This window comes from Terrapene carolina, unplaced genomic scaffold (genome assembly GCF_002925995.2).
Source record: "Terrapene carolina triunguis isolate 2854851 unplaced genomic scaffold, T_m_triunguis-2.0 Scaffold131, whole genome shotgun sequence".
Taxonomy (NCBI): domain Eukaryota; kingdom Metazoa; phylum Chordata; order Testudines; family Emydidae; genus Terrapene; species Terrapene triunguis.
Genome location: NW_020664482.1, coordinates 17380429 through 17393022, shown reverse-complemented (window position 1 = coordinate 17393022; position 12594 = coordinate 17380429). Strand labels below are relative to the sequence as shown.

General features: G+C 39.3%; 1 protein-coding gene across 5 annotated transcripts in view; it reads left to right on the top strand.

The window, feature by feature from the left end:
- ACSL4 (acyl-CoA synthetase long chain family member 4) overlaps positions 1 to 12594 on the top strand; it is a 49634-nt gene that overhangs the window by 21229 nt on the left and 15811 nt on the right. For 2 of the 5 annotated variants that reach the window (XM_026653033.1, XM_026653034.2), the window contains exons 2-4: positions 5161 to 5207; positions 9892 to 10128; positions 10464 to 10641. In XM_026653033.1, coding sequence (XP_026508818.1) covers positions 9901 to 10128; positions 10464 to 10641 — 406 coding nt within the window. In that variant the 5' untranslated portion in view covers positions 5161 to 5207; positions 9892 to 9900. Of the gene's footprint in view, positions 1 to 5160; positions 5208 to 9281; positions 10129 to 10463; positions 10642 to 12594 lie in introns of those variants that run through there. The other 3 variants (XM_026653031.1, XM_026653032.2, XM_024202566.3) reach the window with 2 other exon arrangements.

Below are 12594 nucleotides of genomic sequence, written 5' to 3'. Positions count from 1 at the left end.
GTGTGTGTGTGTGTGTGTGTGTGTGTGTGTGTGTGTGTGTGTGTGTGATATCCATCTTCAACTCAGATACATAATAGTTGAGCTTTACCATAGGAGGCCAAATCCTGTACTAAGCCTATGGAAATGGGCTGGGCAAAAGGAGTTAAGAGGGAGATTTTTCTTTCCCAACTTCAATAGGGTTCTGCAGGAGTAACGGTCCAACTAGTTAGATCTGTCAGCAAACTGAGACCTTATTAATAGTTTTGGGTCTTTCCTTCCTTACCAGAAAAAATATAAATTGTGTAGTGAAGATTACTTTTTTAGTAACCTGCAGTTAGTACAATATTGTCAAGGTCAGAAATAGGAGCTGCAGAAGTCAAGGAGGTCCTGGAAAGTCACGGAATCCGTGACCTCTGTGACAGACTCGCAGCCTTAATTATAATAAGTTTAGGCCTTAACGTATTTTGTATTGAATTCAGATTATTTTTAAAAGAAAAACTTATAATTTAACAAAATCAAAAGAATCCATACGTTTTTATTCATCCTGCACTGTATCTACTGAGGGAATTTTTAAATTACACTATAAACCAGTCCTTCATAGGCAACGTACTGTGATACCTCTGCAATTCACTGATTTGCTATCAGGTCCTCTTTGCATTTCCTGTCCTTGTGTGCCTTGTGACACAATGACCTAAAAATATGCAGCTAGCTGTCCGAGAAAGGAACAAACTTGAAAACTGGTCTCTGGTTACTTATTTTCCAGCAAGTTTTCAAGTTTCATAAATATTGGCACAGTCTGTTCTTACAGAACATTGACATCACTTATAAACATTGAATCATTTCCCTTGATTTTTCTCACAATCCTTTCTGGTATATAGAGGTTGAAATAACACGTAAAACTTTCCTAATGTTTTTTACGTAGGCTTGTCTCTTTGCCTTATAAGTGCTCTCTTATTCATGTGTCTAGAGACATCCGTAATAATCTTGGAAAGAAATTTGGTGAGTAGTTGGTGTACTGAATGCGTTTTCCTGTCTGCTTAACCCAGTCGTTTCTTTGCAGCAATATCTTTGTTTCAATAGCTTTAATTTCTTCCTCTGAATCTTTGTTTCAAAACCAAAAAGTAAAATAGACTTTCAGTTCTAGTATTTGAATAAATCCAGGGGGTCAAGATTAATATTTACTGTTGATCATGGTAATAACCTATACATTCATTTGATGTGCTCTGTTATATCTTTGTAATGTATAAATCTGGATTTTTCACTAACCTTTTGTGAATATTTACCATGGTCTCTAAAGTGCATAGATTTGTCTGAATGATAGACAAATTCCAGAAACTTTTTTGGTTATTCATATTTGGCTTTTCTGTGGGTGAAAGGTTTCAGTATCTTCTTCCGAAAGATTTTAAACTCTGAATGCTCATTCTAAGAGTGAAATCCTGGCCGCATTTGAAGTCAAAGAGCGTTTTGCCACCGACTTCACAGGGGCCAGGATTTCACCCTAAGTGTTCATTTCAATTAACTCTTTCACACATTCCAAATTCTAGTCTTTCTTTACAAAAGTAAATACTTCCTGCTCTTTCAGCCCACACTCCACTTCCTCACTGAAAAGAGTTACTCTCATATATTAACTATTCCCATTTATTTCACTATAACTGGACATTTTTGTAAATGCAGCTTCTTTATCTAAAACATTAATTTTTCTATTTATTCTGTTTTACAACCAATGCAAACATAGGCAAGTCTCTTGAAATAACCAAGGAACTAATACACAATCCCCAATTCATATGCTTTTGAATGTTATGTTGTCCCTCTGAGTTTTTGTACTAACAAAAACCTCTTGCTAGTGGAAATAACTCTTAAATTGATGCTTCCTTACAATTAAATTGCACAGGCTAAAATTTCTGGGCAAAAACACTTAAAATAAGTTTTTAAAATTATACTTTGGAATTCTAATTGCTTATGCAAACATTTAATGAGTAAATATTAGTTCCTCTGGTCTAACTATTGAAATCTAGAGCAGTACATTTCACCGTTGGTGAATAGTTTTTGTCCCAGCTTCTAGCACTATAATCTATGCCCTCTCTTTTTCCATTCTTTTACTGTCAACTTAAATTAAGCTTTGATGATAAAACTAAGAGCAATTATTGGAAAAAGTAAATCTCTTGCCTGCCATTTATTCCATCTGTGTGCCATTTAAAAATTAGTCATAAATTGAGGGCCTCTCTGATGTCCCAGAATTGATGCCCTATTTTAGGCTTTGTTCGAAGGATTTAGTTGCTAGAGAATAAAGAGATGCATATCAAAAACTGTCTCTGAAGCTTTTAATTGAACATCAAAGCTAGACTATGTTGTAACTATTAGTTATTATCTACCATAGATGATAATGCTTATGTAAGTAAGCAATGGCATCACTTATACTATATATTTTTCCAAGCATTTGGACAACTGAACTATAAAAGTTCTGTAACTAACTTTTAGTTGGTAATATAAAGTGTGGTGTTGGCTTATGAGAGAGGACTTTGATGTGTATACTGTAACAATTCCTCCCAAACTGAATGAGCTCTCCTCTAGACAGCTAGCATATTGATGAATAAGCTTTGTTTCGAAATTGAAAAAATGAATTGACTAACATGGAGGAAAATCCAGTGGGAACACTGAAAATATAGCTATCAGAAGGCAACAGACAATAGCTATGGTCATGGTATGTTATTTAGATTGTGTTAGTACTGAAAATGTGCTAGTTTCTTTTTAAACAGAGGGTAGTACAGTTCCACTGAAAATATAGTTCCTGCCTCAAGAAATGGCAGCTCCACTATACTCTCTCCAAAATAGATAGTGTGTAGTCAAAATGGTTTTGAAATTAACGCTTAATAAGGCTTTACAGTACAACATTTTTCTTCCTAAACTGATGTGATGTAGCATATTACTGTGTTTTTTCCACCCCCCTAGGATTACAAAATGTCTTCATTTTCATAAAACAAGGATTATTACCCCATTCCCCCAAGATACAATGTGAACTTTGTCATACTTAGTAGTAATCCCTACATGGCTTGCCTTGAAAATGTCCTTGATGGTTTCACTGACACAAGATATTTGCTCCCCCCCCCCCCCCCCCCCAAAAATGACACATGGAAAAATAAATAATGACAGCATAAGCTTAGATGTCAGCACCAGGGCTCATTTTGTAACCAAATGAAATCAATATCTAGACATTCTGCTGGTCTGAAATGATTGTTTATGATGTATATTATATGTAATATGCTGTGGTATAAAGGTTTAAATGGCATGAGTTTGGGATGGTCACATTACTGATGAGTAGAAAAGCCTTAGTTATATACATCATCCCATAAGTGCCAATAAGACCTTTAAATCACAATATATTGTGTTCTTGTACTCGTCTCATGTTTCAAGAAAAGCTATTCTAGCAACTCTCAGAAGATGTTGTGTGTAGTTTTTTTAAAGTATTGGGACTTTTTCCATTAGCCTGTAAATTTTTCCATTAGCCTATAAGGGCTTTTCTACACTTACCGGGGGATCGACGTGCGGCGTTCGATTTAGCGGGTCTAATGAAGACCCGCTAAATCAACCACAGATCATTCTCCCGTCTACTCCTGTACTCCACCGGATCGAGAAGAGTAGGGGGAGTCGATGGGAGAGCGTCTCCTGTCGACATCGCGTAGTGTGGACCCCGCGGTAAGTAGGTCTAAGCTATGTCTTCTTGAGTTAGCTATTCACGTAACTCAAATTGCATAGCTTAGATAGACTTTTCCCTGTAGTGTAGACAAGGCCTCAGTTACTATAGGCAGGTCTACACTAGAAGTGTTACAGCTGTGCTGCTTTAGCACATCTGGTGACCACGCTCTATGCTGACGGGAGAGCGCTCTCCCGTTGGCATAATTACTCCACCTCTGCGAGAGGTGGAAGCTATGTTGGCAGGAAAATGTCTCCCGCCAACATAGTGCCAGTGTGGACAGCGCTTAGGTCGCTGTAACTTGCATTGCTCAGGGGGTGTCTTTTTTCACACCCCTGCATGACATAAGTTAGACCAACTTAGTAGTGCAGACCTGCCCTATGAATCCAACTATCTAAGGGTCATAGGGAAAAGAATTTTATAACTAATAATCTGTTAGAACATTTAGGGCATTTTTAATCTAAAAATAACTACCCTGGAAGAGAGAGAACAAACTTAAAAGTCATAACACTTATAGGTATAGAAAAGATACCACTGATGCAGGACTAAATCTTAGCCACATTTGGGGTTGTACAAACATAATATTGTTTTGGGGAGTGAAATGAGTGAGAGAAACATACCACATTTGGGGCAGAAGAAGGAAATCTCTTTTACTACACTGTTATGTTAGAGGCGGGAAACCATGGGGTGGTTAGAGGCAATCCAGCCTGGCCCAGCTTCCCTCTCCCTCCTTTAAAATAAGCATATCCTGCCTATGGTTACCATCAGTGCTTAATTTGTGCCAGGGCTGAGCACCGTTACCTCCAGGCTTGGCAGTTCATAGCCCTGGCACTTCTTGGCTTCCTATGTCAGTTATGAAAGTAAAAAAATTGCTTCAGCACCGGCACATAACTGGTTGAGCCCTGGCGCCTTTTATTACAATACAATACTGGTTACAATACATCCTGGAAGTTGGGGGGGCTGCAGGAATTGAAAAGTTGTTTGTATCCCTGCAGACTGGCTGATGCATGTTCTAATGGCTCACAACTTTAAGCTCAGTCATACCTGATTGATCATGTACCAGAGGTACACAGTCATAGGGGTAATTTCAGTAGATTTCCATAGAGTTTAAGGCCAGAAGGTATCATTTTATCATTTAGTCTGACCTCTTGCATATCACAGGTCATTAACTTTCACCCACATACCCCCTCTGTATTGACTAAAGCATGACTGAACATGTTCAAAGTACAAGACTAAATGTGAGTAACTTGTATATTTTGTGACTTTGGTGAAAACTTATTTGGATTCATTTAAATAGAAGATAAGAGTAGTGACACATCTTCCTTTTCAAAAGGATAGGGGAGACCATGAATTCATCTTCACTGTTTAAGTACATAAATAGCAGGTTAAATTTTTGGTTTCTACACTTAATATTTTTACTTAACTTGGTACACGATCTTATCAGTCTCTCTCTTCTCTCCCCCCCAATCTTCTCTCCCATTTTACTGTAGATTGAATCATCATTGAAGAAAACCCAGTCATTACTTTTAGATATCCTGTAAGTATCTTAACATTTATTTGTTAAAGGCAAAAAGTTACAAGTGTTTTTCTTTCTTTATTTTAAGTTTAGACTTGTTTTCATCAAATTCTATGGCATTTTTTGGATTTCCTGCTGATCTTGATAGAATGGAAGTCTCTCTCAAACTACTACATATTTTACAAATTAGCTAAGTCATCTATTTAAAAACATCATCTTTTTACCATTGAATCTGATTGGAAACTTCCACAAAATGCAGCCTCTATGTTTTGCCTTAACATGAATGTAAATGGCAGTGTGTGTGTGTGTATGGTTTGAACATTGCATTGCCAGTTATAGAAGCAAGGTCAGCAACTGCAGATCTCTCTATTGCAAAAGAGGCATTTTGTCAACTCAGTTTTTTTTCTTTCAAATAAATGTTCTGAAATCTCTATCAGCATTTAGGTGCCTAAAATGTTTCAATAAAACTTTAAATGAAAAAAGTAAAGTAACGGAGGTATGGGTTTGATACCAAGATCAGCTGAGAAGAGAACACTGAAACACATCTGATATTTAAGATCATGCCTTTTATCCAAGATGTGTGGCTAAAATGACTGAGGATGGCAAGCCTTCACCACTTCCTTTTAAGTGTGACAAAAGATCAAATTCAGGATTATTGTACCTAACCCCTAAATTTAGATTTGGGTAGTCTTAGCCAAAACGTTACATGTGAAATTGGATAACAGGCATTTTATAGTAGTCACAGTCTACTCTTCTGGTACAATAATCATATTTTGGTTTTAAAAAGCAGATAACGTTGATAGCAGTGAGTTTAAAAAAATGAATTAGTATATTGTGAAACTTCTTGATAAATCATGGAGGAACTAAAACTTTAATTATCATTATTTTATTTGCATTATAGTAGTGCCTAAATCAGGGTCCTATTGTGTTAGATGCTGTAAAAACAGTAAGGCAGTCCCTGCCTCAAAGAGCTGACAATCTAATTTAAGACCAAGATGCAACAGTGGGTATAATAAACAGTGGGAAAGGTGTGTTGGAAGGAGAATGAGAAGCAAATGGCAATAATGTTAATATTGACCATCTGTGTGCAGAACTCGGTTTCATTGTATTTTAGAATACAAATCCAACTACAGAAGCCCACTGTACAAGGGTAACTAGTACTTTGACATTACATCAGTGGGTGCCAGACAAAACCCTAATGCAGGTAGAATATGTGTTCATTTTAAATTATCGGTAGTTAATATAGAAATCATCTTAAAATGTTTGTTTTGGGCCATATGCTTCAGATAAGTAAGAGTTATAGTAAATGTAAGGATTCTTAATAAAGTGCCTAATAGATTTAGCATTCGTTGCTATCCCCTGTAATTCTTCAGTATACTTACACAATGAAAATACCTTTACCGTGTAACTTAATCACTCCTTTCATTGTGTTGGGGGCACTGTACAAGCTGTTTAAACACCCACGTTAAAATTAATATTTTGGCAGCCTATGCTTTTTCTACAATCTTTATTCCAGTTTAGAATTATACTTATCTTGGTACCAATACTTAGATATATTTATCTTCTATGTTTGCTAGTTTGTCTCCGGATCTTCTGGCATATTAAGGGACAGGTCTTGCAGAAAAAAGCAGTGTTTGCATTTGAAAATGGGGAAAGAATGTATGTTAGATGTAAATCCATTCAGTCTCAAATATGTGTCACGGGACTTGAGTAGACTGACCCTTGCTCCTATCGATTTGTAAATTCTCAGGTCCCAGTTCTTCCGCCTTTACTCAGGCTGATAGTACTTACTCCACAAGTAGTCATGCTGGTTTCAGTGGGACTGCTTGTGGAGTAAGGCAATGAAATTGTGTCTTTAAGTTTGCATTAGCCTGCTGTAATCTATTCTCTGTTTCACTCACTATGCTATGTTGCATGCTTTTGTCTCTTGAAAATACTGAGAATTCCCTTCTCCGTGTTGGTTTTATCACATTGTGTGGTGTTTAACTGCCATGCACTGGAGCTTTAGCTTTAGTCCTAGCATTTCTGCTTATTTTTATGTACAACCTAAGCTAATTCAAAACACACTCCAACTGAAGTAACTGGAATGAAATTATCAACACGTCATTTAAGACCAATAGTATAATAAATGTCTGCCATTCATTTGAAGAGACTGAAGTTTGGAGTGCAGAACAGATGTTTAGGGCTTTCTTCAAAAGACTTATTTATGTAAGACCTATTTTAATCTAATGGAGCTAATGTACAGTAACTTGGGTGTAATACACTCAAATGGCAATTCAAATAGTTGCTGGTAATACAGTGAGAATTATTCTGTTTGCTGAGCAGCTACTCTGGGGCACTTTTTACAGTATCAGTATAGTGAAACCTGTCTTAAGCAACCACTCAGTGACTAGTGACTTACTTCACTAAAGTGGCCATCTAATAAAAGTGAAGCATAACTGTACTCGAATTATTGATATTTTGAGGTGTTAGGATAGGAGGTTAGTTAAAGCAACTGATTTCAGTGGATAAGACAGACAGATGTCACTGTACTTAAATCTTGGTGAGAAAACATGTAATTCACTCCAGGGGGGAAAAAAAATCTGTATTTTGTCAGAATTCAGTTTAGTACCTGTGACTCACTCAATTTATTTGCCAAATATGCAATTCTTAAAATTATTCTGTAGAATGAAAGCACTACTTATCTCCTACCAGATAGCATGGCATGTACCTACACATCTCTCATGCATTATTTCATTCAATCAGACTATGCTTATACATAAAGGATGCTATATGCGTTGCTGTGTGCTAAAGAAAATGTAATTTTCCATATTAATAATGGGTATTGCTGGTGCTTGTTGTGCTGTTATTGGCAGTTGTCGCTTAAAAAAATTTTTTTTTTTTTTTAATTTTAGTCACTCTCCCTCACCTGAGGTGGTGAATATAACTAAATTCCTTGGTATGTCTAGTTTCAGAGTAGCAGCCGTGTTAGTCTGTATCCGCAAAAAGAACAGGAGTACTTGTGGCACCTTAGAGACTAACAAATTTATTTAAGCATAAGCTTTCGTGGGCTACAGCCCACTTCTTCGGATGCATAGAATGGAACATATATTGAGGAGAGGTATATATATACACATACAGAGAGCATGAAAAGGTGGGAGTTGTCTTACCAACTCAGAGAGGCCAATTAAGTAAGAGGAAAAAAAACTTTTTAAGTGATAATCAAGATAGCCCAGTACAGACAGTTTCTTGATGGTGCCCTGAGAGAATTCCCCCATCCTCAAGTCTCTGTTAATCAGACCTCCATTTCCCAGGTGGGGAGAGGATAGGCCTTGCCCTAAACCAGTCAGCACTGCTCCCTAATGTGTTGGAGGAGCTGCTTTGGTAGGTGCTCCCTTTCCTTTGCTTCCCTGGGGCTGTGTGCATTTCCTCCACAGCACTTGCATCCTTCATCTGACCAGGAAGCAAGGGTTAAATACTGTAGTTGAACCCATATCTCGCACATGTCCATGCAGAATACTGGTGTTAGGCCACTGAGTTGGCCCAAACTAAAGTTGTGATTTTTTTTTTTTTGGTAATATCTACCCATTAGTCCTTTTACAGTCCCTACTCAGGAGAGATTTCTGTGGAATCACAGTCAAATACTTCAGGATTTGTTTCTGGTTTTATGATGGAAGATGAGTTGAACTTTTTCTTCCAGAAGTCCTTAAATTTGTGTATTAGAGTAATTGCCACACAGACTTGATTTGTGAGGCAATTACTCTAAGCTGTGCACAGCAGCTGTGCACGTTCAAATAGAGCTTCTCAGGCCTGCTTTAAAGTAAAAGCAGTAACCCAGGTGATGTTAGAAGAGGAGCTATATGAATCTTGTGTATTAATTAGGTCTACAGTGTGTGGGGTTTTTTTATTTTGAGCAGTCTCAGTAAATATGCTGTATTCTGAACACTGAGTTGATATAACTTTATTTCTGAAAGTCATAAAAAATCAGTACTACCATATCTCCCTAGCCCTAGCACAAATATTTAAGAAAAAAGCTACTGGCCTTTGACCATAGTTATGCAACTTCAGGATTGCAACTTCAGGATTGCTCAACTAGCTTAGAAACAATATTTTGATATATAAAGGACACAGTGGACTTTAAAAGACCAGAATTATTTAAACAGAGACAAAGGGGATGGAAGGGGGACCTTACAAGAGTAAATATTTGTGGAGGTAAAAAACAAATAAGGAAAAGATTCCTCTCAGTCTTCAAAACCAATTGCTCATATGCCTCTCAAACCAGTTACTTCAGCCTCCTTGGTCTTGCTGCATGTTGTGGTGAAATCATAAAGGATTGAAACTAATGGACTGATTCCTGGTGTCACTAATTTGTTAAACTTTCTTTGTTTTCTTTCCTGCTGTCTGCTTGGCTGTGATCTTCACCCACAGGTGTCTGACTTCCAAAGGTTACTAATGTTTTAGCTGTTACTCTAAAACTGAGCTATCTAAGCTTCACTTACAGTTGTTTCCTTGACTGTACTGCCACTTGTTGCTGCTTCTGCTCTTACCTTCTTCAGAGAACCAAGATTCTCTGAATCCAAAGGACAGAGAAAACTTTTTTAAACTATCCACTATGAAACTTAAACTAGACGTACGTGCCATTTTCTTGCTTCCTGTGTACTTCTTAATATCTGTGTACAGTGCCCTTGTATTTATTCCATGGTATTTTCTTACCAATGCTAAGAAGAAAAAGGCTATGGCAAAACGCTTAAAAGCTAAACCCATCTCGGACAAGCCTGGAAGTCCGTACCGTTCTGTTACTCATCTTGAGTCACTAGCAACCATAGACATTCCCGGAGCAGACACTTTGGACAAGCTGTTTGACCATGCTGTAGCAAAGTTTGGGAAGAAGGACTGCCTTGGGACCAGAGAAATATTGAGTGAAGAAAATGAAATGCAACCTAATGGAAAAGTATTTAAAAAGGTAATCTTAAAGTTTTTTGAATTCTTGAAGTCTGTAATATCAAAAACTTTGTGTCTTAACAATAAAGTATTTATTGCAGGCCACCTTTACATTCTTTACAATTTACATTTTATGGTGTAAAACTGGATATTTAACTAGCTCAAGAAAGGAAGCTATAATACATGCTGTTACTCAATTTTTTTGCTGAAGAAAAATACTAACTTTGAATTTGCTAGTATGTTTTCCACACCAGCTCACAGAATAGGTGCAAACATGTACACTAACAGCTTAATGTCATTATCACAAAACTGTTCTACTCTTTTTTTTTTTTTTTTTTTTTTTTTTTTTTAAACCAGTTAATCCTAGGAAACTATAGATGGTTAAACTATGAAGAAGTTAACCAGAGAGTGGATCATTTAGGGAGAGGACTAGCTGCACAAGGACTACAGCCAAAAAGTACCATTGCCATATTCTGTGAGACCCGAGCGGAGTGGATGATTGCAGCACAAACCTGCTTCAAATACAACTTTCCTCGTGAGTGTTAAAGTTGCATTTGCATTAACTATATTTCTAGAAAAATTTCTTCACAGTCAGTTCAGTTCTTTATGTCTAGTACATCTGCATATTTCTGGGATAGCATTTGTTTAAAAAAATTCTGGAAGAAAGTGTAGGGTTACCATCCGTCCGGGTTTCCCCGGACATGTCCGGCTTTTGGGTCTTTAAATAGCCGTCCGGGGGGAAATCCCGGACATTTTTAGCTTTTTACAAATTCCCCCCGGACGGCTATCTAAAGACCCAAAAGCGGCTGACAGGGCAGCCGCGCCGGATTGAGCCGCTCACTTGGGGCCGCTCCGGCAGCAAAAGCCCCTCCCCCGCAGCTTCAGCACGCCGGTAGCAAAACGGGAGCAGGAGCTGTTTGTGCCGCTACAAACTAGAGTGGCCCAGAAAGCCACCCCCCTGCCCATGGCAGCCGGCCCTGATTGGCCAGCCCCGCTCCCTCCCCCACGCTGGGGGCGAGTCAAGAAACAGGGAGCAGGAGGGTTGGATGGGGTGGGGGTTCTGGGGGGACCTGTCAGGGGGCAGGGGTGTGGAGAGGGATTGGGGCAGTCAGGGGACAGGGAGCAGGGGGAGGGTTGGATGGGTCAGGGGTTCTGGGGGTGGCAGTCAGGGGGGCGGGGGTGTGGAGAGGGATTGGGGCAGTCAGGGGACAGGGAGCAGGGGGAGGGTTGGATGGGTCAGGGGTTCTGGGGGTGGCCTGTCAGGGGGCAGGGTGTGGAGAGGGATTGGGGCAGTCAGAGGACAGGGAGGGTTAGAGGTTCGGGGGGGGGGGCAGTCAGGGAACAGGCAGCGGTTGGATAGGCGTGGGAGTCCCGGGGATCTGGCGGGGGCAGGGGTGTGGATAGGAGTCAGAACAGTCAGGGGACAGGTAGGGTGGGGGGGTCTCAGGAGGGGGCAGTTGAGGACAAAGATAAGGGAGGCTTAGATAAGGGGTGGGGGTCCCGGGGGGTGATTAGGGGCAGGGGTCCCGGGAAGGGGCGATCAGGGGACAAGGAGCAGGGAGGGTTGGATGGGTTGGGGGTTCTGTGGGGGGCAGTCAGGGGGGCGGGAATTGGGAGGGAGTGGCTAGGGGGTGGGGCTACAACCCCCCCCGGAGTGTGCTCTTTTTTGAAAGTTCAAATATGGTAACCCTAAGAAAGTGAAAAGTCCTAATTTGTGTTCAGCTTTCTAATAAACTATATGCTATGCATAGCAGGGATCCCCAAAATTAGCAAGCAGCTGTAGCCAGACTAATTTGTTCTGCTTATTATAGAAGTATTTTTAGAATTCAGAACTGACTTTCGCTTTTTGGAGGGCAGGAAAGAGCAATGAATGTGGCCCTTTGACTTGTTTATCAGATCTGTGTGGCTAACTAATTTTGCTCATAACTGAAACATGCAGCAATGCTATTTCATTAATTGCTTCTGCCACTTGACATGTGAGGGGAGAGACTGGATGTTGGGTGGAATAGAGAAATGTTATGGTAGCTGAAATATGCAAACCAGCTTCTGAGGATTCTTGTGACATATTTAAACCCTCTACCTTACTTTAATCAATGTACAAGACACAGTACTTTTGAAAGAAAAATGGCACAGTCCTGAGTATATTAATACACCAAAAACTTCATTATGAAGCAGTTAGGGCTGTTACACACCCACAAGAGTACATTTTACCGTTATTGCTTCTATCCAACACAGACTGTGCACCACAATTTGAATTCTGCCCCCCTTTCATTTTTCTGCATTCACTGAATCTCTTCTCCCCAAACACTATTTGTTGTGAATATTTGGTACAATAGTTGGTTGTGTGGGGGAAAGGGTGATTTGGCAAGGAAGGTTTGCTGGAGGGCTATTAAAGGGGATGATGGAATGCTGGCACCCACAGGGAAACATAATTAAGATTGTAGTGTGTGGTCTTTGGAGTACAGTAGCTGTGATAATAGTAAGGTGT